The sequence below is a fragment of the Pelodiscus sinensis genome, chromosome 11, assembly GCF_052426305.1.
Source record: "Pelodiscus sinensis isolate ZL-2025 chromosome 11, ASM5242630v1, whole genome shotgun sequence".
NCBI classification, from domain to species: Eukaryota; Metazoa; Chordata; order Testudines; family Trionychidae; genus Pelodiscus; species Pelodiscus sinensis.
This window is the reverse complement of record NC_143062.1, coordinates 44,128,788-44,156,007: the sequence shown is the minus strand read 5'-3', so window position 1 is coordinate 44,156,007 and position 27,220 is coordinate 44,128,788. Positions and strand designations below refer to the sequence as shown.

At 42.4% G+C, this 27,220-nt stretch overlaps 1 protein-coding gene across 1 annotated transcript in view; it reads left to right on the top strand.

Annotated features, from left to right (window-relative positions):
• Positions 1–26,872, top strand: part of TAFA1 (TAFA chemokine like family member 1) — a 403,741-nt gene extending 376,869 nt beyond the window's left edge. Inside the window, exons 4-5 of the mRNA XM_006120006.4 lie at positions 18,897–19,021; positions 25,051–26,872. Coding sequence (XP_006120068.1) covers positions 18,897–19,021; positions 25,051–25,068 — 143 coding nt within the window. The 3' untranslated portion in view covers positions 25,069–26,872. The remainder of the gene's footprint in view (positions 1–18,896; positions 19,022–25,050) is intronic.
• Positions 26,873–27,220: the final 348 nt, after the last annotated feature.

Sequence of the window (27,220 nt, the reverse complement as noted above, 5' to 3'; positions counted from 1 at the left end):
CAATACAACTACAGGTTGTACGTCCCTGGTCCAGCACCCTGGGGATCTGACCAGTCCCAAATCAGAAAATGTGTCGGACCAGGCGAGGTCGATGTTGGTCTTTCTGTTGCTGACAGTTGTGGGGCTCAGCTCTGGTGGGAGCAGAGGGGTCAGCTCTAGCAAGGATTGGGGGGACTTTTGGGGAGTAGAGACAAGGTGGCTACAGAGCCCCATAGCCAGAGGCCAGGAGTGCACCCCCAGAGCTAGTGCGGGGACCAGGAGCATAGCCCTGCAGCTGCTGATCACAGGGCTGTGGTACTGGCCTCCAGCCACGGGGCTCTGCGGCCATTCTGCCTCTGTCCCCAAGCACCCCCATGCCCATTCTTTCCCTTCCCGCCCTGTGCGTGAGCGCGGTAAATGACTCCAGCAGCTCTGGGAGGGGTGGGGAAGGAGTTGCTGAACACCAGGCCTAGATTCTCCCTGTGAGTGCTCCAGCCCAGGAGCACCCACAGAGATGCCAGATGTCAAGTGTTGCCAGACGATGGAATCCCAGACTACAAAGGTCCAACCTGTTCTTTAAACAGCAATGCAAAGAAATCAGACAAGGAACAACCAAGCAAATTGATTGAGCTCACTATTTCCTCATCTCTGATATTAACCTCGGAGGTTTCTCTACCACACCCCTGAGCGTTGTCTTCACTGTGAAAAAGAACGTGTTTCTTGACCGTGGGATAAGTGATGCTATTAGCTATCCCACCGTTAAAATTCAATGGAGATAGGGCATTCTGGTTGTACTGTGAGGAAACGTAGGGGAAGGTGTAGTGCTGACCTTATGGAGTTACTTAGTAAAAACTACTGTCTCCACTTAGAATTTTACAAGGCAATAACTAGAGCATATTAAACTTAAAAAACAACAAATGGTCTGGTAGCACTTTAAAGACTAACAAAGCATGTAGATGGGATCAGGAGCTTTCAATGGCATCAGCCCACTTCTTCAGATGACTGGAGTGTTGTATGTCCACAACCAAAATAAATAAGGGAGAAGTGGGGGAGGAAAAAATGGGAGGGGTGCACAGAAGGAGGCAGTGGGTATATAAATATCAAAGGGAAAACAGCTGGTATGTAACAGGCAAAACTGATAGTCTATAAGCATCTAAAAACTGGATAGTTTATCCTGTACAGACTACCCTTCTGAAGCTTTAGAGCATATTAGTTATCTCACTGTAAAAAACAACAAACAAACAAACAAAAAACCCACCAGCTTTCTGTCAGTGAAGGCAAAGACTTGGTGTAGAGTTAGGCTTTTTCTTCTGTGCAAGGCACAGCAGAAACCATTTTAAGCTAGAAACCTCACCTTGCTGTACACAAACCAATAGAATCTGGGACTTTTTTCTGTTTTCAGAAAGAATTGTTGCAAGTTAACTAAGTTAACGCCACAGCAAAGTTTCTAGGATCTTTCCCCTGGCCCTCCTAGACATCACCATGCAGTCAGCATAGACTTTCATTACAATTGCCCATTCAACTTCATAGTAAGATTAAAGATTATGACAGTAAAACATGATTCAGGCCGCAGTATTATCCTTCCAAATTGACTCTGCAAATCAGTGCAAGTGCTGGAAATGTGAGCCTTGTTGACTTAAAAAGAACACTTTGGTCAGCTATAAATCCACTTGTTAAAAATGTATATTAATAGTTAAGACAGACTCGGGTTAGCTGTAACACAGACAAGGCCAATTTCATTTCTTCCTGGAACACAACTGACTTTAATGGAACCCCAGCCCTCAGCCAACCAGCATGCCAAAGGCCAATAGTAAAATAATGAAGGTCTGCCATTCTTCTGCGTACGCATCCATCTATGTGCGTGCATTTTTATTAGGCCGTCAGACACAATAGGCAGGATATTTCTGGGGGAAGAAGATGCACCAGGAATGTGTTATGAGGCATTAGGTCAACTCCGGGTGACTTCAGCTACCTGAGAAGTGTAATAATGACCCAAGATTGAACTACTTAGACTGCTTTATCGCTATTAGGAAGAAGAAAATATGCATTCACAGGATGTGCGTGACACCGAGATGACCTCGCTGGCAGACAGCTGCCCTGATGGAGATGCCCACGGGCTCATTGTGGCAACCAGAGCATAACTACTATCCTGCAGGAAGCTTCAGGAAGTAGACACAATCCCTCCTGGAGCCCTTTATGGCTTCACATCCCAGTCAGTGTGTCCCTGGTCAAAAGGTTCTTTTCATACCTGAAAGAGATTCCCATCTGTGGCACATTTGCTGAGGTAAAATACAATGTGAGTTTATGTGCCTGAGCATGAGAAGCCCATTACAGTGACCATATTGTGATTCCTTTTATCTGTTCCTTAAATTCCATTTAAATTTTCTTTCAGACATTGCTTGGCTCCTAAGCCATGTTTTTGGGGAACTTATTTCTGTTCAAATTCTGTAATGGATGTTTTACACTCAGGGCCAGTCCCGCAGTCTTGACTTACTCCATATTTCGGCCAGGCTCATGAGGGGGAGTGAAGAATGAGTTTTGCAGACAGAAAGATTTCAATGAAATTCGTTAGGGGCGTGAGCCAAAGCCCGTTGAAGTGAATAGGTATCTTTCCATCAGTTTTAATATATTCTGGATTGGTCCCTAAAAATGATTTGTTGGTTTTTTATGCTTGTAGAGAAACAACAGGGAATTGTTCCTCCTGGCTCTTCATTTGACTTGCTTCCTCCATTAAAAGGGAGCTGGCCTGTAATTAGCTCTTTGGTTTAGCCTGCTCACTTTCTGCATGTAATCTTTTGTATAAGCAAATGTTTCTATAACAGCATCAGAACCCAACAATTCATCCGAAATCTATAATTTTTGCTCCCAGTCGCTGAAAGTGCCACACTAACAAACCTCCACCCCACCAAACCCCCCATCTTCTTACAGCTTCTCTCCACTTTCCATTTTTCCACCCACCCCTCCACTTTATTAATGAATTATTAGTGCTGAAAATTTTACATTTTTCTTCTTTGATGGCGCTCCAGTTCTCAACCCTAGCCTGAAACGTGCGTTTGAATATTTATGAGCACTTTCCAAAATGTATCATTATGCCGTGGTTCAGTGCCATTTCATTAATTATATAACAATAAGATTAAGCATTCACAAGACTCTCTAGAAGCAGTTCAAATAGGGTGTAAATAACTGTGCTAAACTGCACAAATATTTTATCAGCCTGCTCCTAGCATTCTTGTCCACACAGGGCTGGATTCAGTTTTACACCCTTTCCATGACAGCAATGGCAGGCGTGATTAGTCTGTGTAAAATCTTTTCTCCCAATGTCTTTTCATTTCATTTGTACTCTCTGGGTATGGTCACTTTCATGTTTTTATTAATTTCATTAGTGCCTGGAGAGATGGTTAGAAGATTGTTTCATGTGATCCACTCAAGGGAGCTGATAGTCCGTGCAGTCCCCTGGGCGGGAGGGACGGGGGCTGGCTTCAAGCTCCCGGAAGTGGAGGGGGCTTGGGAGGAAGAAGGCGGACTAGGGACAGCCAGCCCACAGTGATGCCTGGATCTCGCCATGCCGTCCCCTCCCTTCCCTGCCCTTAGAGCCGCACGGCGTGCATTGTGCGACACTCTGGCAGCAATTCAAAGGAACTCGGGGCTCTCCGATGCCATTGCTGCAAGAGCAGCAGCAGGGAACCCCGGACCCCTTTGAATCACTGGGCCCCAAGGCAGCTGTCCCTTTTGACTCCCTATTCCCCATTGGCTTAAATAGATGCAGTGTCAAATACCAAGACAACCATACCTACAAAGACTAGATACTCAGCCAGATACTCAGTTGCTGTATATTACCATTGATTTACACACACCAGCTTGTACTGGTTGAATCTCTCTCGTCTGGCATCCTCAGGACCTGACTGGTGTTGAACCTGAGAATTTGCCGAACCATGGGAGGTCAATATTGTCTAGCATCATTACCAACACTTCTACTGCTTACTGGGCTCTCAGAAGACAATTGGAGCTAAATAACAGCACAGAACACAGGGCCAGGACTGGTGGCCATAAACAAACTTTATGGGACCACGGGAAACTTGGCGACACCCATGATAATTGGACATCTGGTTAACTCAAATCATGCCAGACCAGAGAGTGCTGGACCAGAGAGGCTCAACCTGTACAAGCTAAGCACCAGGCCTTGTGTCTATATTGTGTGATGTTTTGCATGTGACTTGTAATTTACAAAAATTCTGGCTTGACTAAAGTCATTGACAAAACTTCATTGGGAATTACTTAAGTGGGTTCAGGATTTCACCCACAGTCTCTTCTATTACTTAGCGCTTGTCCTGCCTTCATGATATAGATGTTCACATAGGGTATGTCTACATACGAGGAGTAACGGTAGTTCGGAATAGGAAGCCTAATCTGAACTACCTAGTCAGTGCTGCGTGTAGCCGTGAGGCACGGAGTCCGCACTAGCGGACATTTAAAAATGGCAGTGCCCAGCTTTATGCAAATGAAGCCCGGGAAATTCAAATCCCGGGCTTCATTTGCAACTCCGGTTGCCTACATTACCACCCTCGTTCGAACTAGGGTGGTAGTGTAGACATACCCATAGTCTCTGGAAAGCAATCCATTTTCTCAAGCCTGGCTCTGCATTGCCATGTGTGAAAGCCAGACAAAGTTTCCAGGTATTTGTTCTGTGACTGTTTCATTAAAACCAGTTTCGATGCATAGCTATCCAAGAAAAATGTTCAATATTGGTCATCTGGGACTAGTGGAATATAAAATATACCAAAAGCCAAGGGTGTGACATCAGTGCAGCATTAGTAAGTGAAAAATTGTACTAGAACAAGATTCACAGAGAGGTATGGAAACCAAATGCTCTTTTTGAGTGACCCAGGGCTGGTATGTACTTTTGAGGGGAAAGTTTAAAGGGTGAATTGTTTTTGTCCTGAAATCCAACAATATGTAGTGCTTTTACCAGAATTTCCCTCTTAGTTTTTTAATTCATGAAAACCTGGAGCTCTAAGCAAAAAGTATAGGTTGAAATCCTGACCCCAGTGAAGTCAACTGCAGTGTTGCCATTGACTTCACTGAGGCTGGGATTTCACCCAAAGGGCAGTTGCTGTACATGAACCAAAACCCAAATAAAGGTTTCCTTGAAACCTGAAATCCAAAGCTACCGATACACAGCTGTAGCTCCAGCAAATGTTTTAGCTTAGCCCCACTAGGGCTAACAGACTCGTGGGGCCCTTGAACAAGGCAGGGGGGAGGGGCTGTTGCTGCATTCCCAGAAGGGGCAGGATCTCAGGCAGAAGGGGTGGGGCTGGCGCTCCAGTGGCAATTTAAAGGGCCTAGGGCTCTGGCCGCTGCCACTGCTGCAGTAGCAGGGATGGCAACCGGGAGGCCTGGGTCTTTTTGAATCACTAGGCCACAGGCAGTTGCTCGCTCCCCGCCCCCCATCCTGTCATTGGGTCTGTTCAGCACTGAACATTGAAAATACAATGGTAGTCCTTAAAATCATTATAGATTTGCCTTAGTGACCAAGTGGCATAACCCCAGTTTCCCCTACAAGGCAGTGTGAGCAGAGCTTGTGAAATGTTAAGGAATACAGCACCAATAGCACCTCTGTGACATACATTGTGCCTAAATCCCAGGGTAAGCAGTGCGCTAATGGAAGTGAAGAACGTGTCTTTGTTCCAGAAAGGGCTGGAGACTTCCTTGAGTATCTCTCATTGAGCTACTCTTCCCTTTGAGTCAGTCCTCCACCAGGGCCTCCCCTGTGTATCGTGGTAGGTGGTTACACTGTGCTGTCAGCTGTGACGGAACACTGTGGGGAGAATTTGGCTGAACTCATCCCTAGTGTTACTGAATCAAAGTCAATGGAATTCTACCAGACATGAGTTTTCTCCATTGTCTTTTGAAATGCACTCTAAAACCAGGGTCCTGGCTGATTAATATGATGACATCTCTTTCAAATGTAAGATATCAATGAAACCTTTTAGCCTCAACAAATTCCAATTAGATAATTATATTCAGCCTTCCTAACTGCTCCCTACAGATTCAGATGAATTCAATATTCTTCTCTGCCAGTCCCAGACTCTGTATAGCATTGCTGTTCACTGTCAGAAATTCCTTATTCCTCCCCAGAGGTGGCTGCTTTTTTCCAGTGGAGCTTAATTGATTTACATCTCACACTCTCTAGGAGAACTCTTTAATATATATGTAGATGTACCAGCATTTTTCACTGAGCTAAAGTAACATTCTGAGGATGTTTTTCTGTAATTATTGGAAAATCTTCATACTCTAAAAATTGGTCAGTCCACTGATGAAAAATCAGTCCCAGCATATACATTTAGGGTAGGATTTCAAAAGCAGTAAAGGACTCTCTTCACTTTCAATGGGGGCTTGTGCTATTAGCTCCTGGTAGCTTTTGTGCTCCTATTGCTTTCTGGATATATGTTTTACTTTCCAGTTCATAAAATGTTCACCATCTATATGTTCTTTCAAGTGCATGTGGACATCCTATAAGCTTTTAGGCCTTATAGCCCTTTAAAGCATACCATATCCTGCTTTGAGCAAAATCCTCTTGTTTGGCCTGGGATTGTGTTTTTAAAAATTGAAATTTCTAAAAGGGAACTTGTTTTGGGGATTGGAGCTTGGCCTTGGTCCAACTGAAACACGGAGTTCAGTTTAGAATACGGATGGGGGGAGGAGTTCCATACTGGTGTTCTCAAAAATGAGTATTGGTTTACAGAGGTGTGAAAAGCAGCAAGGCGGGTCACATGTGACGTCGTTTCAATCATGTTAATTAAAGAAAAGATTCTCTCCCTCCCATTTTGTTTGTTTGTTTTTCTCTAACGGTGTGTCTAGACTACTGACGTTTTTTTTTAAAAGTGGCCTTTTTTCAACAAAAAAAAATTCACCTGCATCTAGACTGCCGTTGCCTTCTTTCAAAATTAAATAGAAAGAATGTGGCATTTTTTTCAAAATCAGTAAACCTACTGTTACCGGGAAGAACACTTTTTTTTGAAAGAGCTCTTTGGAAAAAAGCATTCTTGACTGCAAACAGGGCTTTTTCGAAAGAAAGATTGCCTGGGTGCTCTCTTTCGAAAAAGTGGCTCGCTTTTTTGAAACCCTTGTGGCTATCTAGACACTCTCTTCAAAAAAACTAGCTTGTAGTCTAGATGTACCTTTAATGGCCAATATGCATTTCTCACCCCTGCTTCACAGCAGACCTGTTCAGGCATTCACTTATAAAGGTGGCATGCGGCTGGCACAGCACAGTTCCCTACCCCCGTACCATGAACCAATGTTTGTATTTGACAACACGGACCATGTGGGTGGCAGGAAGACAATGGCAAATCCATTCCTTTCCCTGGTGGATCTCCAGCTGACAGCCCTGCCCAGAATGAACTGGATGAGATCCAGAAGTTCTTTGCAGAGAGTCTCCAATCCGGCAGCCATCCATATTCAGCAAAGCACTGAAACATGTGCTTCAAGTTCATCATGCACTGAACAGCGATGGAGGCTGAAATGCTTTGTTAAACCAGGTCGCAAACTGGTGGCATAGTGTGCAAAGAAAATGTCCCAAACCATTACCCTGGTGGCCCAGGGTTGCCAGTGGCTAATAGGCTCAGTGCATATGCAGTGCTTTACAGCACCACGTGCATTTAACCTTGTTTATTATTATTATTATTATAGTGATATTACTGTACAGGTTGGACCTCCCTGGTCTGGCACTGTCGGGACTGGTTGTGAATTTGTTGGACCAGGGGAGGTGACCCCTGCCACTGACTCTGAGCCCACGGGCCCCCGCTTCTAGCCCCCACCACCCACTCCCCAGCAGGACTGTCCATCCTGCTGCCATCAACATCCTGGCCACAGCCCCCACCTTCCATGGGAGGCTGGGGTTCTCCAGACCCCAGGCTCATTTTTCCATGGGCAGCTGGGCTTCTTTGGCCCCCAACCCTCTTCTGCTGTGAGGGGCCAGGCTTCTCCGGCCCCTAGCCTCATGCTGCTGTGGGCAACCACACTGGTGTGTGCTACCAGGGTTCTCCAGTCCCAACTCTAGCACTGCTGCATTGCCCCCGGCCCTGGCCAAGATGCTAGCCTTCCTGTCTTTAGGCTCCCAAGCTCTATGGTTCAGGAACATCCGTGGTCCTTCCGGACTGCTGATGTTGCTGGATCAGAGTGTGCCAGTTTTCAGAGGCGCAACCTATAGCACTTAAAGTTAAAAGCCCCAATTATAGACCTGGAAGCACTTTACAAACACTCAACAAAAAGACAGTCCCTGCCCCAGAGAACTTACCAGTAAGTATAAAACAGGAGCCCACAGGTGGAGACAGATGGGAATGTGACAGAACAATGAGACAACAGTTAACTGTCAGAACACACATGTGAATTAGGTAAGTAACATTAGCCCTCTTTTGCTGATAGAAAATTGAGACACAGCAATTAAGTGGCTTCTCTACAGCAGTGCTGCAATTTGGGATTAAATCTCAGAATTTCCTGGCTCACAGTCTATTGCTCAAGACAATAAGGCAACACTGGAGTGGTATTGCTCGATAGACGGTAACCTAGCTACTCTACACTAAAGTATCGCTTTTCAAATACTTGTGACAGCCGATTTGAAATATGGCACTTAAGTGCTTTTCCACAAGGGATTCTTTTCATGTTGTTGAATTAACAACCTCCTTGTTGATCTCTGAAGAACAATTTCCCTTTAAATGTGAAGATCAAGTATTCTTTGCATCTAATCAGACCTTCCACGCAGCTTATTTTTAATGTGCTGTTCATTGTTCTTCAGACTCCAAATACGAGGGTTTTTTTTAAAAAAAATCTTGCTGCTGACTATCTTGCATTGAAAATCAGCAAAAGTCCTATCCAAAAAGCAATAGATTTTGCTCCAGGGCCTAAAGTTGCTACAACAGCTGCCGTCTATTGGAAAGAAGATCAGAAAGTGATAAAAATAACAATAGAATGGTGTCTTTTTATTGTTTCCCACAATTACAATAATACAGTGAACCAAAATCAAAGGCAATCAGGAGCCCTTAGATATCACTTGCCAAACTGTCATCAGTAATTGTGATGTGCTTAGACCGTAAAAGCTCTGTTACCTGGCATTTGGTTAGTCGGGATGGCCCCCGGCCACTATCTCCCTGCATCTTCAGACACACACACCTAACTCCTGTCTGTCCAGCTGGACAGCTTGGTCTTCTGACCGCCAGCACTGCCAAATGTCATCATTATTAGATGCCCCCTCATCCTGCCTTGAGTTGTCGGGAGCCGGATCTTCTGGCGGGCTCCCAGGCAGCTGGCCCGTTCGTCTGCCTGCCACGTAGGACAGCTCTGTGGCTGAAGGGGAAGGGGAGGAGTCACCAGATGTTCCCAATGGGTCATAGGTTGATTGCCATGTTTCTTCAGGGTTGGTGGCAGGAGCTGAGCAATAAGCTCAAGTATCCGGCACATCCACTAAACCAGTAACTCCCATTCTCCATGAGTGACAGCTTTTACTGTATTTCAACTATGGGGAAACACCAGCTTTTGCAATCTGTGATCAAAGACTGAAAAGTATCTTGGCTCAGCAGATGGCTGACCTGGCAGCTAATGAACAACTGGCATTCTACCCAGCCTGAAAAGTTCCAGGCAATGTGGGCTGACTGTTTAGAGAGCTATTTGTGCCAACTAAAAAATTAGATATGTCATCTCCCATCCTTTTACTTTTTCCCAACTCTTTTTACTTCCTTTGTGTGTTCTGATTACCTGGTACTTTTGATATTTTTGTTGTATTTGAGATAAATAATAAAAATTAGAACTATAAAATACTGAAAAGCATTACCCAGCATGAGCACTGGATTATTGTTTCTAAAGCTGAATTAAATTGAATTACAGCATGGTGGACTCCCAACAGAAAGCATTTTGTGCTTCTGCTAGGCAGAATTGATCAATTTGAAATCTTTTGTTTTATATTTTTATTCTTTTTCCTTATCAGACCCCTGCTTTACAACTCTGAATCAATTCCATCTTAGTCTGTTTGTGAAATATGTAAAGCTTTAGATGCCATATCCCTTCATTCTAATCTTCTCCTCCTAGAATTTTAAAGTTCCCAGTCTCGTAATTTGCTCTGCACCCCATGACGGTCTAATGAAATAAGAGAAACAATGTGCCTCATTCAATTTCCTGAGATTTTGTTTCTTACAGAGTAGGTGAGCACAGCACTACAGACACTCTTGTTCTGGTTTGTATCAATTTTTATAGATCTGAAACGTCCTGAAAGGTTTTAATCTAGCCTGGTGCTATTTCCCTTGTCTGAAGTCTCCATCAGTGGAAAGAGTCTCGCACTGGGAGTTTGAACTTTCCTTTAATCCAATCCATTTAGAAAATGACTCTCAATTTATTGAATAAAGTGGAGAAAATTGATATCTTTTCATTAGGCTGACAAAGTCTTTTTCACTGCTGGCATCTGAAATGTGTTCTCTATTTAAATGTTATTTATATCAATCTTCTTTAGTGGGAACTAGATTAAAATAGAATGTCTTACACTTACTCTTCAACTTTTCCATTATTGCAAATATTGCCATACTGGTCTTGCAACCTAAGCCTCTGCCTGGTGTTTCCTGGAGTAACTTCTTCCCTGTAGTCAGGAGGGGATACACATTAATTTTTTTTCTCTAGTGTGAAAACAAAATATGTATACTTTATCAAAGCCAAAAGCATGTGGCTAGCTACTGTACTTGTATTATAGGGAGTAATACACTTGAACCTCTTTAATCTGGCAACCCTGGATATGGGGCATGCCGGATTAAAGTTGTTGTCAGTCCAGGGAGGGCACTGTGGTGTCTGGGCATGAGGGGGGTGGTGCTGGGGCACTTTCCTGCCACCCCGCTCCTGGGGGTACATATAGCTACATGCCGCTCCCAACCACTGCTCCTCCCTTCCCCTCCGTTGCTATGGAAGCAGTGGGGAAAAGCCACAGGGAAAATGACTCTGCACGCTGCCGTTCCATCAGCTGGCGGGAGGAGAAGTGGCAGCTCACACAGATGCTTCCTCCTCCATACAACACATGTTCCCAGATTAGGGACACCTGAAGAACGGAGGCTCAAGGTTACCTTGGTAGATAGTTTACCCTCTCAAAACACTTGCAAAAAAGTTGCCAACCTACTTAGTAATACTGTCAGGCTCCTCTTTTCATGGCCACAATTTGCAGACATTAATTAAATCTCATACTATGCTATGACTTAAATACTCATCTTATGAAATGTCTAGAAAGTAACAGGGAGGTCAAGGGAAATGGCATCTGCAAAACTGGTGTCTGTCAATTTACACCTGCCACTCACTGTCAGGAGTAAATCTGAGTACTTACTCCATGATATTGCAATATGGGCATGCACAATGCCTCTACAGTGGTGGACTACTGCACAGATCCATGAAGCCTGGCCCATGAGGTCCCAGGCAATGTCAGCCCCCTGGAAAATTCTCCCCTTGCTGTGGCCCTACAGCTGGAGGAGTCCTCGCTCGACACTGCAGCCTCATGGCCAGAGTAAAGCACAGAACTTCTCCAGTCCCAGGGCCGGAGTTGTGGGGAGGAGTAGAAAGGAGCAAGTGAGATCAGGGCTGTGAAGGAAGGGGCAGAATGGGGCAAGGACACAGGGGAAGAGGTAAGGCTGTGGAGGAAGAGGTGGAAAAGGGTGGGGCTGTGGGCGGGGCCACCAGTGGAAGGGGTGGGACAGTAGGACGATGGGGTTGGGTGGGGCCACAGTCTCGTTGCCAGCCTCCAGCCCCACTTTCTCCAACCCAAGCCTGCAGGAGACCCTGGCTAGCAATCTGCTACTCATGGCTATGCCTTGATAACGCAAGCCAGCCCTCAGCTTAATGCCAGGACTAGAGCAGTAAGAAACTGTTGTAATAAACTCTTTAAATATTTAAATCCCGGGCTTCATTTGCAATTTCGGTCACCCTCATTAGCCTCCGTAATTCGAACTAGGGGGCTAGTGTAGACATACCCTTTCAGAAGAAAAAAAAACACCTTCCCTTTGCATGCAAAGCAAAACAAAAAAAGTTCACATTCTCACTGGCAAACTGAAACTCACTGAGTTCAGAGCACATACGGACAGGTCTTTGCAGCCATTCCAGTCTTTCATACAAACAATATGTATTTTTAAATGCAACAGAGCTATGTAAACAGAGAGAAGATTACTTTCAATAATTTTCATGTACCTTGAATCTTTGCACTACATCGTAGCTCAACATAGCCCTTAAAGACTTAGAAGGACACCACTGATGCTCTGATCACTTGGCTATTTTAAGCAGATTACTTTATACTTCCCATAAAAAGTTTAGTTTTCTTGGAAGAAAATAAAATTATGTTTGGTGTTGACTAACAAGCCTGCTCTTTTCCTCATATCTAATTTTTCCTCCCACCCCCAATAGCTGAGGGTAGTAAAATCAGTCTTTTATGAAAAAAATCTGTGCTCCATCTATTCCCCAGATGTTGACTACACAAGTAACACCATACTGGAGGGCTGTTGTGGGCATCCAGTTCACCGTGATGTGACCATCAAAGCTCCATGATGTTAAGGTTAAAACATGATTTTGTCACTGGAATCCTGAAATTAACAGTTAATGCATCAGAAAAGCTGTGGTCTTCAGCACCTGTGAGTCCTGGTCTATAGATCTCCTTAGAGAAAGCAAGCAGCTTAACCTTACCAATTTTCTCTCTCACATACCAGCACTCTTACACCGTGTGAAACTACATTCTGTTTCCTGGGTCATGTGTTCTAAAGAATATCCTAAACCCTAGTCAGGGTAAACAGTAAGACTCTACAGTTCATTGGAAAGAAAGCTTTTTCCTGCCTCTTTGAATGGAGATGCAGTACACCTTGGAAATGAAGTAAAATGTGTAAAAGAGCAGTCATCCTCCCCAGAATAGGTGATGATAAAGAACAAGGGACTCTCCAGGAAACTGAAAGGTGGCAAATTCATAACCCATAAAAAGGAATATGTTTCCTTCCAGTGCATAGTCAGATTGCAGAACTTGCTGCCACAGGATTTCCCTGCTGGCTGCAAACAAGGAATTTAGAAGAGTCAACGAGGCAATAACAAACATATCCAGAGTTATTATTAGGCTTGACAGAAATCAGTTTTGTACATAATTTTGATGGACAATATTGATGTACATTTTAAGCTTTTTTTCTATTTTTATTCGTTTACATTTTTACAGCTATGGAAAATGTTGGGAGGGCCAACAATAATTACTGAGTGACAGTAAAACTTGAGATGCAAAATATGAAAGATTCATAATTATTAAAACTCAAAGGGTCATTATCACATGTCAGAATATACAAGGTAAATGTCCTTAAATTAAACTCTAATTCCCAAGCAGTGCTTTTCTTACTTTGGGCTGGTCTGTACTACAACATTAGTACACAGTGTGGTTGTAGCCTTGTCAGTCCCAGAATATTAGAGGTGGTGAGGTATAAGTTGAACCTCTCTAGTCCAGAATTCTGGTCTGGCAACATCTGTGGTCCAGAATGATTTCAGTTAGCTGGATGTCCACTTTTCATGAATGTGACCAAGTTTCTCATAGTCCCATAAAGTGTGTTTACAGCCACCAGTCCTGGCTTTCAGTGTTCTGTGCTGTTATTTAGCTCCAATTTACCCCTAAAAGTCTTCTAAGAGCTCAGTAAGCAGTGGAAATATTTTTAATGCTGCTTAGGCAATATTGACCTCCTGTGGTCTGGAAAATCCTCTGGTTCAGCACTGGTCAGGTCCTGAGGGTGCCAGACTAGAGAGGTTCAACCTGCAATATCTTTTATTGGACCAACTTCTGTTGGTATCACCTCACACATCTTATGTCTCCACTGCAGCTTAACTCTCAGAACTGTGAAAAATGTCATGCCCTGTGTGATGTAATGAAGCTAAACTTCATCCCAGTGTAGACACTAATAAGTCAACAGAAGAATTCTTCCATCTACCTAGTTACTGCCTCTTGAAAAGGTGAAATTACTACAATGACAGAAGACCCCTTTCATTGCTGTCATGTCTACACTACGGGGGCTCATCTACACTGGCCCCTTTTCCGAAAGGGGCATGCTAATTTCACAGGTCGTAATAGGGAAATCCGCGGGGGATTTAAATATCCCCCGCGGCATTTAAATAAAAATGTCCGCCGCTTTTTTCCGGCTTTTAGAAAAAAGCCGGAAGGATCTCTTTAGAAAAAAGCCGGAAGAGATCTGGAGGATCTCTTATTCCTACTTCAAAGGGCTTTTTTCCGGAGGAGTGGGGCCAGTGTAGACGCTCTTTTCCGGCTTTTCTAAAAGCCGGAAAAAAGCGGCGGACATTTTTATTTAAATGCCGCAGGGGATATTTAAATCCCCCGTGGATTTCCCTATTACGACCTGTGAAATTAGCATGCCCCTTTCGGAAAAGGGTCCAGTGTAGACGTAGCCCAGCAGTTCAGCCGAAGTGCTGTAGCTGGGCTGTTGTAGCATTTCTAGTGCAGACATAGCCTTTACCAGCGAATACATTTTGATTGTTAAGGATGGAAATATCTAGTCAGTTTGCATGTACCCCATGAAATCGAAGTTTATTGATAACATCAAATCCTTCCAAGGCAGTTACAATAGTTATTCCTAAAAGAAGAGTTCTGGAAGGGATATAAAACCTCATGCTTTGGGCCTTGAGATAATCTGTAAGTATTAAGAATAAGATAAGACCTTCATGAGGCAGGTTATAACTCATGCACCTTTTGCAAGGGTTCCTGCACCTTCCTCTGAAGTGGGCCAGGGTCAGAGACAGGATATAGGACTTGAGGGACGATGATTGTAATTGAAGCTGGCTCAAAGGTGAAAGTAAGCGGGTGTACCATGCAGCTCTGGCAAGTGCCAGCTGAGCTGCAGCAAAAGCCAGCAGGGAGCTATTTAAACAGCTGGCTGGAACCCACATTGCAATAGGATAGTACCTGTAAGAAATTTTAAATTACTTTCACCATTGAGCTGGCTACTCCTATGTTCCTACTGAACAACAATAATTATTGTTATTATTATTATCTGTTATTCTTGGATTATTTCCCAAATGCCGGTTGAGTTTTAATGAACTGGAAACAACCCTTGATAAAAGGTGCAATTTTAAGTTGCACGTGGTTATTCTGGTTCTGGTCTTTTCATAGATGTATTCATAGCATATTTAGGGACCTCTATGCATAGTTCTCATTCCAGTTTGCAAAGGCACCTTGCATAAATATCGCAGAAGGGCACTGTGCCTTCTCTGGCTGATGGAATTGTCCAGCTTCCATGGAAAATCAACCCCAGATATTAAGTCAGCCAAGACAACCGCCCATTTTATCCAACCTTCCCTTCCCTGCATTAAAATGACAACTTCATCACTTGCTGTGACATGGTCACAAAGTGAGCAGCTCTAGCAGGAGGCAGAAATCAACTAAAAATGTCGGAGTGTCTCTCCTGGATATTAGTATGTATCTATGGCCTTGCAGAACTGCCTTGCTGCATGAGTCTTCTCCCTGCTTGGTCCCTAGGACAGCTCATATCTTCTCTCTGTATCTTGGCCAAGGAACGTCAGGCTGAGTTACTGAGGCTCAGATCAGCAGAAACTTACATGGCTTTTTGCATTGTAACTTACATTGAGAAAGGACTGGGATGATTGGGTACGGTTATTACTTCCGAGCCTTTTCCACTTTCCTCTCACCACATCCCAGAAGAGGCTTGGCTACAGTCCAAAGCTACTTTCTATTCCCCTTCATGGACTCAACCCTCTTTCCGGTCTCAGAGCCTCCATCACACTTCAGGTTGGGCCCCAAATCACGACCTTACATCCAACCCCATATTTTAAAGTACGTGAACCCTGCCAAACTTTTTTGATTTTTTAATTTGGAGACTATCCTCCTTGGCTTTGGAAACCTATGTTCAACTGGAATGCATGAAGCCCCCCCCCCCCCTTTTTTTTTTTTTTTTTTGCTTCTTGGTCTCTTTTCATGGTGTTTCAGATTTACAAAGATCTTTACACTTCTCTCTTAGGTACACTGGGCTCTACATCAAGGAATTTTCCTTCTTTTCTGGGTCTTCTGCCTATAGATTTCTCCTCCCGTAGGGAGCTGTAGATCTGTGAGAGCTTCTCCTTTCCCCAGTCCCCGGAACAAGTTTCAGCGATTGCCTTGTGACTTCAGGCTAGATCTCTGGGTTACATTCACCACTGAAAGGGGCTCTGAAGTGCCAAAGATCATTTCAGACCCTGCCCTTCATTGCTAACAGGCTTCCAAGTTATTGTCCATTAGCATACTGAGTAAAGAAGTGTAACCCAGGGCACTGAGAGAGAGACTAAAGTCTGCTCTATAGGCTTAGCTAAAGAGCTGCTGGCTTTTAGCTCAGGCAGTAGAGCAGTGGGGGGCAACCTGGTGTCTGCATGGTTCTATGTGTGGCATTCTAAGTGGGTGTGTCTACACTGCACCCCTAGCTCAAAATAAATTACCCAATTTGAGCTATGCAAATTGCGTCGCTTATTTTGAGTGTATTTCAAAATAGCTTATTTTGTAATTAAATTTCTAAATAAACTGCTATTCTGAAATGTCCCCTAATCCTCATGGAATGAGATTCACATCCCAGGAGAAGGGTTGATAGGTAAGCATCAGAGGAAACAAACCAAAGAGAGAGCAACTCATGTAGCAGCTACCTGGAACTTATAAAATCTGCTAAACTTGGTCAAAATGCCCCGACAAAAATGTCATTAAACTACAATTAAGGTAACAGAGACCAATTTTAAAAACAGCGTTGAGATACACTCAAGGTTGTAAACATGCACATAAGTCGCAGTCAAACTATCTGGTTAGAACACTGTAGTTTTTCAAATAATAAATGTTTGGAAATTTCTCAGTAATATTCAGGTGACTAAAATAAATATTTGAATGCCAGGAATTTCATAGTTCTGTTTCAACAAACATTCTGACCACATCATACTTCCCATTGGTCTCTGGCCTTCTGTTTTTGTGATGTTCTGAATCGTGTCAAGGGCTGTGTCTAGATTACACCTCTCTGCCAACAGAGAGATATAGATTAGGCACATCAAAATTGCTAATGAAGCGGGGATTTAAATATCCCGCGCTTCATTAGCATAAAAATGGCTGCCGCTTTTTTCCGACACAGAGCTTTGTCGGAGAAAAGCGGCAGTCTAGAGGTTATCCCTTATCCCTCATGAAATGAGGTTTATAGGATCTTTCGGAAAAGGCCTTATTTTTCGAAAGATCAACCTCTAGACTGCCACTTTTCTCTGACAAAGCTCCATGCCAAAAAAAAGCGGTGGCCATTTTTATGATAATTAAGTGCAGGATATTTAAATCCCCACTTCATTAGCAATTTCGATGTGCCTAATCTACATTTCTCTGTCGGCAGAAAGGTGTCGTCTAGACACACCCAAGGTGTTGCAAAAACAAGGGCACCTGGCATTGGCCACTGTCGGCAGACAGGATACTGGGCTGGATGGACCTTTGGTCTGACCCAGTATGGCCGTTCTTAAGAGCTGTTTCCTTCACTGTACGTTTGGTAGGGAGAGGAGCCAGTGAAATGGTTGCATTTATAAAATGTTATTTCTGGACTGGAGGGGAAGGAATAAGACACAAGATCCTAGAGTTTCTTAATGTCAAGATATGATTGAGGAGGGCTGCACAAGAGTCTGTATCTACTGTGTGGGTCTCTTGGGACGTACAACAGGAAGTTGGGATACATGGATCTGGGTCATTGGCTGCTAGTTCCAATACCAACCAAAGTTAAATTAATACAGCTACAGCACTGAGATGATTCTCTCTATTTCTTTGCAGTGTCATCTGGTCAATGCTGGGAAATATTGATGGGAGCATAAGGTCGCTTTCTATGAGGATTATAGGGTTAGGGTTATCACCAAGGAGGTGATATTTATTGAGATGGCATAAGATGTACTATATGTTTATGCACCTGCAGTTCATTTTCTACTTAATGAACTACATTGTTATAGAAATGTGGATAGTAGATCCAGTCTGAACATTTCCATCAAAATAGGGGTTTTTTTCCAATGGAAAATTCTGTTTTTGTCAAAAAGTTTTGAAAATGGGGATTTTAATGAATTTTTTTTGGAGGGTGGAGGGAAAGACTGAAGGCTGAGGGGGGGATGACATAATAACTGTTTTCAAGTACGTAAAAGGGTATTACAAGGAGAAGAGAGAACAATTGTTCTCCTTGACCTCTGAGAACAGGACAAGATTCAATAGGCTTAAATTGCAGCAAGGAAGGTTTAGGTTGGACATTAGGAAAAACTTCCTAATTCTCAGGTGGTTAACCAATTGAATAAATTGCCTAGGGATGTTGGACAAACATGTCAGGGAAGGTCTAGATAAAACAACAGTCCTGCCGTCCTGCCATGAGTGCAGGGACTCTGGACTAGATGACCATTTGAAGTTCCTTTCGGGCCTATAATTCTATGATTTTGCTTTAAAAAAAAAGATTTTTTTAGTTTTGTTTTCCAGGGAATTTAGAAGTGATTGGTTTAGTTCCACTGTACAACAGAAAATCCAGTTCCTGTGTAGCTCTATTAAATACACTGAAAACTCATGGAGCATGTCTTGGCACAGGAGAGCTACATATCTGAAATAAGTGGTGTGCTAGATTTCTTCTCTGAAGAGCAATTGCTTTTCACGTCACTTTATTGGTCACAGTCCTGGAAAGTAATAATAGAACAGGGCACATATCTCAGGAGGCTATGCCACACAATGCTTTTTATCAGGAAAAGCGTCTCATGCAATGTAAGTAACGACTTGGTGAGGTCCTTGCAACTACATTTAGTTTTGAGGGCTTTGAATGGAAAATGGAGGTTTGAATGGTTTCATTCAATCAGACTTTTCATCCTGACCTCTCAGGGGAAAGTTGTAAATGTTCTCTTTTTCTTTTTAGCATCTATAGTGATTGGAAAATGGTGGTGTGAAATGGAGCCCTGCCTAGAGGGAGAAGAATGCAAGACGTTACCTGATAATTCGGGATGGATGTGTGCAACTGGCAATAAAATCAAGACCACCAGAGTAAGTCATGGCTCCATTCGTACCCCGAGTCCTGGCCATTGTCCCGCCATACCCTTTTCCCAACACCGGGGCTTGCTTTTTATAGAAGACTGGCTGGCTGCTTTGTCAGTAGCCAGCGCTTTTACCCTCCACCTACACCAGGCAAAAGTTTGCAAATTCAGAGACCTCAGCTGAACCCAGGTTTTCTAACTGGTGTTAGAAATTCCACTCTGCTGAGTTGCTGTGTACCTTTCTACCAGTCATTGCCTCCAAAGAATAAAATAGTCTATCAACAGGCTCGTTTTTGGTGGTTAATACAATAATTAATTCACTCCTCTTGGTTTAGAGTTATGAGATCCATGAGTTTATTATAGGTATGAAATTTTGCTGGCTAGTACTCCTACTGCTGGCTTATTTCTGAGTGCCTGGCTTATTTCATCTATGGTAGACTTAGCTAAAGTGAAAGCTCGTATTCGGCACCCAGTGAGCAATGTAGAAAGGGGCAAACATAAATGGGAAAAAGACATGGTGGTGATGGGCAGCAGTGGATTTCCCACCTCATGATAATCAGCTCCCAGTCCCTCCATGGGGAAATGAACCGTTGTTGGATGAGGACCAGGAGAACCTGTACTGTGAATATCACATTCCCCTGCCTCACACGTTAACTAATCCCCATTGTTTTACATGCTGCGGCATCACCGTTCTCAGTCCAGCAGCACCAGTGAAAGTCAACTTTTCTCTGGTTGTGCAGGAGATGTCAGGAGGCTTGTGAATGAAGAGACCATCTATTCACACATATCACATTTTTTTTTTGCCCTACAAGTTCTTTTTCATTGGAAAAAAGACTTCCCCCCCCCCCCAAAAAAGAGGAAACATTTGCAAAAATGGTTTTGACTCCACCTACATTTTCGGGCACCTTAAAGAAAGATTTAGAAAGTGTTTCCCCTCTCCCAGAGATGTGCAGAAGGAACTATGATTCACTGAGTCCCAATTCCTTGCTGGTTCTCTTCTTGAAGTAGCACAGTGATGTACTACCGCATGCTTATCACTTGGCTGTTCTAAATTGAATTAGCGCATAGAGATTAGGCCTTGTGGTATTTTTTTTTAAGTACAGGTCCTTTCCAGTATAGTAATTCTTTCTCCCAGTGATTTCAAGAAGGGCAAATATTTAACAAGTAATGTGAGGAGAAATTTAAAAATTGTATTTAAATGATCATCATTGTTCTTCTGCTAGATTTTTAATGTAGCAATACAGGGTAATCTTGCATTCTGTCTTGCAAATGTATAATTTAGGAACCTGATTAGTTTTGATATAAATGTGTAATATCTTAAGCTCTGCCATCCAAAAGCATCCTAAGAATCAAGCTGTAGGTCATAGTCAGTGTCTAGTAATAATAGATTAACAGTGAAACTCATTAATATTCAGATGTGTGCTCCAATCTAATCAGTATGGATTATTGTATTTCATTTAAATTAAAAACCTACAGGTATTCAGAAATGAAAAAATATCTCTGCCATTTACCCACGGGAGTTATTTTAATTAGCTTGTGTAGAAGAAGTTTCTAGCAGCATTTTGTTTTGTTACCTTGAAACTTTGTTACAGAACAGAACTGAGGAAGGCACAGTGGTGTGATAGGCTTAATAACTGTCTCTTAAATCTTGGAGGCAGAAATCCTGCATATACCTTAAAATTAGCTAAACTTTGCTTGAAGTCACCCACTTGATCCTTAAATGGGAAAAAATGCAATCGACTTCTGAAATAGGAATTTCATTTTTGTTTCTGAAAAAGCCTATCATCATCTTACATAGCATAGGAGAAAGGTGTGCTATGGTAATATACTGGCCCAGATAGGATGAGTTAGGGCTGTGTGTCTCTGTTTGCATATATTTCAATGGAAGGAGTCTGAAAGAAGCAACACCAGTCGACCAATATTTAGATATAAAGAAACAGAGAGGTAACCGTGTTGGTCTGATCTTGGTAAAACAAAAAAAGCAGTCATGTAGCACTTTGAAGACTGACAAGATAGTTTATTAGGTGATGAGCTTTCGTGGGGCAGACCCACTTCTTCAGATCATATTCTGAAAGTGTATTGGCATGACCATTATATGACAGATGGATACAATGAAAAAAGTAAACAAATTACAAACTAACGAATCAGCTACATAGAACAGTAGGTGGGGGTAAGGGAACAAGGAAGGAGGAAATTGCTTATTGTAAGAGTCAATTAAGTGGCTAATCTGTAGTTACTACGAATATCAAAAGGTGGGGAGGCTGTCTTTGTAATGTGTAAGGTAATTATCATGTATATTAAGGCCCATTTGCAATGTGTCGAATTTTTGCATAAATAAAAGTTCTGAAGTCTCCCTCTATAATCTAGTGGATTACAGATATATATATGTAGATAAGATCAGTCTTCAGTTCCCCTTCTTGGGGTCATGTAGTAATTTTTGTCATCAGAAGGGGGTCATGATGCAATGAAGTCTGAGACCCACTGGTCTATGGTAATAATAATAGTGCCCCCAAAGCACTTTACAAGACAGACATATTTCCTACCCTCGTTTTACCGATGTGGGGAACTACAGTGCACGGAACTGGAGTGATTTCCCTAGAGACACACAGCAGTTCAGTGACTGAGTGGTATCTCCTGATTCCCTATCATCTGCTCTCATGAGTAAACGAAGCTGTTTCTCGCCATTCGCAGTCAGTGCACAGTATATTATGCCCTCAGGGATGTATAGGTCATTTTTATGTTGTCTCCTGAGTAGTGTAGCTGAAAGAATGACTCACCCTTCCTATAAGTTTGCTACTTGCCCACTTAGGGTACATCTACACTGTGGCACTATTTTGGGATGCTTCCGGTATCCCGAAATAGCTATTCCACGTCTTTGAAACAAGCCCATTGTTTTGAAATATAACAGGCTCACTATTCCAACATTCCTGTAAAGCTTGTTCCACAAGGGATTAAGGGACATTGTGGATTAGAGCTCTATTTCAAAATTTGGCACTCTGTAGACATGATATGATAGCAGTGCAGTTTTCAGGTATCTAAAAGAGTGTCATAAGGAGGAGGGAGAACACTTTTTCATCTTGGCCTTTGAGGATAGAACAAGAAGCAATAGGCTTAAATTGCAGCAAGGGAGGTTTAGGTTGGACATTAGGAAAAAGTTCCTAACTGTCAGGGTAGTCAAACACTGGGATAAATTGCTCAGGGAGCTTGTGGAATCTCCATCTCTGGAGATATTTAAGAGTAGGTTAGATAAATGTCTATCAGGGTTGGTCTAGACAGTATTTGGTCCTGCCATAGAATCATAGAATCATAGGACTGGAAGGGACCTCGAGAGGTCATCGAGTCCAGCCCCCCCGCCCTCAAGGCAGGACCAAGCTCCGTCTACACCATCCCTGACAGATGTCTATCTAACCTGTTCTTAAATCTCTCCAGAGAGGGAGATTCAGCCACCTCCCCTGGCAATTTATTCCAATATTTGACAACCCTGACAGTTAGGAATTTTTTCCTAATGTCCAATCTAAACCTCCCCTGCTGCACTTTAAGCCCATTACTCCTTGTCCTGTCCTCAGAAACTAAGAGGAACAAATTTTCTCCTTCCTCCTTGTGACACCCTTTTAGATATTTGAAAACCGCTATCATGTCCCCCCTTAATCTTCTTTTTTCCAAACTAAACAAGCCCAGTTCATGAAGCCTGGCTTCACAGGTCATGTTCTCTAAACCTTTAATCATTCTTGTCGCTCTTCTCTGTACCCTTTCTAATTTCTCCACATCTTTCTTGAAATGTGGCGCCCAGAAATGAGGGCAGGGGACTGGACTCGATGACTTCTTGAGGTCCCTTCCAGTCCTAGTGTTCTATGATTCTATAGACTGCACCAAATTATGAAATAAGATATTTTGAAATCAGCTCTCATTAAGCTACACAATTTGTGTAGCTCATATTGCATAGCTTATTTTAAGCTAAGGATGCAGTATAGATGCATCCTAATACAGCAACAGCTGATGTTATGGTCCCTTCAAACCTGAATCCCAGAGCATTTTCAGCTCTGTGCCTGACTGTGCGTCTACACTGCACCCTTAGCTCGAAATCAGCTATGCAATTTGAGCAAAGCAAATTGCGTAGCTTATTTCGAGTTGATTTTGAAATAGCTATTTTTGTAAGTTGGCGCTGTCTACACAGCACCAAATCTGAAAATAAACCGCTATTCCAAAACATCCCTTGCTTCTCGTGGAACAAGGTTTACAGGGACGTCGGAATAGTGAGCTCGTTATATTTCAAAATAATGGGCTTGCTTAAAAGATGCAGAATAGCTAATTCAGGATGCAAGAATTATCCCGAAATAGCACCACTGCCTAAACCTACCCTGACTGAGGGTATGTCTACACTACCCTCCTAATTCGAAATAGGAGGGTAATGTAGTCATACCGCAATTGCAAATGAAGCCCGGGATTTGAATTTCCCGGGCTTCATTTGCATAAAGCCGGCCGGCGCCATTTTTAAATGCCGGCAGTTCGAACCCCGTGCCGCGCGGCTACACGCGGCACGGAGTAGCTAGTTCGGATTAGGCTTCCTAATCCGAACTAGCTGTACTCCTCATTCCACGAGGAGTACAGCTAGTTCGGATTAGGAAGCCTAATCCGAACTAGCTACTCCGTGCCGCGTGTAGCCGCGCGGCACGGGGTTCGAACTGCCGGCATTTAAAAATGGCGCCGGCCGGCTTTATGCAAATGAAGCCCGGGAAATTCAAATCCCGGGCTTCATTTGCAATTGCGGTATGACTACATTACCCTCCTATTTCGAATTAGGAGGGTAGTGTAGACATACCCTGAGCTAACGGCTGCAGTAGGACATCAAAGAGCGTGGGATTTATTCTTGTTAGGACCTAGATATTCAGGCCTGCCTGTAAAAGCCAACACTTTAAGAATTTAGCTATGATCCCACCATTTTACTACTTACAGAGGTATGAGAACAAGGATCAATATCAGAGTCTATCTTTCTGAAGCCTTGTTCTTAAACTAGGAAGATACATTCCAAACCAGTCACTTTGAAACTTAAGTGAGTGGGGAAAAAGCAAGGGGATAACCAAAGGAAAGGAAACTGGTTTTATGCCTGCTGGAATCTAACCTCAATACACATCGATTTGTTTGCATCTCTGGACTTCGGTACTGCTGTTCTCTGCTCCCGTGAGAAGGCGCAGGGAAATGAGAAGTGAAGGGATAAGCCCTTTAACAGTTCCGGCAGTGTGGGAGAAAACCCAGCAGAGAAGATCACTTGTTAAAGGCAAAGCAGGACAGCAGAAAATGGGAACTGGAAAAAAGTTTTAGGGTTTTCTTTTTACAGGCTTATCAGGTTAATATGATGACCTATATTTCAGATTAAATTTCTGTTTAGAGCATTAACTAAAGCCCTTTGTATTGCAACTGTCATTCTAATTAAGAGGTCTCCTCAAAGTAGTGAAAAGAACACAAGACAGTAAATACCTTTTGCTAAGGCAATTACTGCTGCTTCCCATCATACTGTCTACTGCTCTCTAATAACTGTTCTCCTAATTTAAGGACTGAGCCAACTGAAGTCAATGTGAGTATTGATACTGCCTTAAATGAATAGCATAAGACCTTCTCTAGTCAATAAATGTGTATTGATGTAACCAAGAAGACATCTTCTCAAGAAGGTTAAAAATTCAGCTTTAAGAGTCATAGAAACCTGAACAATGGCCAATTTCCCTTATAAGGGAATTTAAAGTGTTCAGGTAGAGCAAGTCTGTGTAATCAAATGTATGCAACCCCATAGCTCGCTCTCTCTATGCAAATCTATGGGGTTCCACAAGGTAGTCATTTGAGAGAGGTAGAAGGTGTTCTTGTCCATGCCTATACAAGGTGGCCATCCTGTCTCCTGAACACCCCCAAACCAGGCTGGCACACAGAGCAAAATGCTGATCTCACGATGTGAACGCCTACACTGCCCCCAGCACACTGTCAATCCAGCTTTTGTGTTCATTTTCATACCGTGCGGTATGTAATTGATTGTGTTGCACTTCATTGCAGATTCATCCAAGAACCTAATGGAATCTCCCAGGTGGATGTGATGAGAGAACCACTACTTTACAGAGGACAACCTATGAAACGTTTGAACCATCTCAAGCATTTACAAGCCAAATGGATTTCTTATTTGCACTTGGACTATTTACCAGATAATAACAGTGGCTTTACTCTGTGAAATAAAATATTCTATGGAAATAATGTCCCAGATTTTTGACAACAGAAAAGAATAATGAAGAAAAATGGTTCTTTGGTAAACTTTTCGTGATTATGAAGTATGAACAACAATCTTATAAATTTGGATCTACAATTTACTTTATACCATTTAAAAGTATATATATATATATATATAAATATATATGATATTTTGAAATAAAGCCTCACCCTTCGAGAAATTAAATAGTACCACACTTTGCTGCAGCTGAGGAAATACGTTTTTTTATGATCTGGAAGACACCTACCAGTTTCAGAGCAGTCAACAGGGGGAGCAAATCCGCTGCAGCACAAGGACATCTACAGCTAAAAGAATCATGAAGATGCCAAGTCACAAGCCTCCTTTTTCTTTCAACAGAGCATTGGAGAGAATTACATTATTCCATTTTCTTGTGTTCTGGAGGCTTTTTCCCTCTTGTGCAATACTAGCATGCTGGCTTTACTTGCATAACTCTACTTTATACTTCATTGATATGTAACAATGATGAGTCTATCCTCTTCCAGGAAAATATTTTTAGAGCTATTAGATATTCTATGAAGAAGAGAAGGACAACTCTCGAAAAAAATGCAGTATGTATTCATAGTTTATTTGGCAGAGTTTGGTAGACTCTGGGCTGCCTTCTTATTAAAGGTGTACATACAAACAATGTCTTCAGACTTTGTATAGGTGGCATAGACTCCAGTAAAAATGTGATTGCTAACTCCAAAGTTTTGCATTGTTTACTCGATAATACAAAAACTGATTTTGTTTCTTAACATTTGATTAAGATGCATTGGGATTTGCACAAGGTTTGATTCTTCCAAGCATGTCTGGGTTGCTACAGTCTAAATCCTTCCTATAGACAAACTTGCACTGTTTAATTCATCCGGTTTACTTAAATTGATGAAACCCCCCCAATGTGGACACTCTCATTTCCATTTCTGTGGCTTATTTAGCTTAAACCAGGGGTGTCCAAACTTTTTTCAAAGAGGGCCAGATTTGATGAAGTGAACATGCGTGAGGGCCGACCATTTTGCCTGACATTCTTTGAACCATTAAAATTAAATGCAAATTAACTATTTTATGCAAAGTTTATTGCAAACGGCATACTTTTCATTTCGTCACATGGATGACAAATCTAAACAGGTGTTAAATCACTCTGCCTTTCATATCTGAAGGCCAGATGAAAAAAAAAATCCAGGAAGCTGAAATATGTGTCAGGAACATTGTAAAGTACATTACATATTATTGGTAATAAAGAGGTTGTCTGTCAACTTTTAAGTTCAAAAAATATGAACAGGAACATAACACCAAGTATACATGTTGTGTCCAAATATATTTATAACTGATTTAGACCAACTGACATTAACTGAGATTTTACAATGTATTCATCTCAATACATATGGATTCGTTGGGGGCCATAAAAGATAGATATTGCCAAATTACCTGGGGGGCCGTATTAAACCGGAACACGGGCTGCAATTGGTCCGCGGGCCGGACTTTGGACATGCCTGGCTTAAACCTAATTGACTTAAGCTGAACTGATATAGGACACTCTTAAAACAAAGTCTCAGAGGGGTAGCTGTGTTAGTCTGTAGCTTTAAAAACAATGAGTAGTCCTGTAGCAACTTAAGAGACTAACCAAAAAAAATGTATGTGTATATATATATATATATATATATATATATATATATATAGTGTCATGAGATTTTGTGGGCAAAATCCACTTCCTGAGGAAGTGGGTTTTGCCCATGAAAGCTCTTAGAACAAAGTAAGAGTTACCATGCAGGGGTCTGTGCCTGTTTAACTAAATCAGTTAAAATTAACACCTTTATTTAAAGCAATGCAGCTGTCTGTGAAGGCAGGCTTTTAGAAGGGTTAAGCCAGAGGTAGACCCTCAGGGCTGGAATGTGCAAACCTAATTTATGTTTTTGAATATTTATTCACATGACTAGTCCCATTGACTTTAGGGGGAGTACTCAT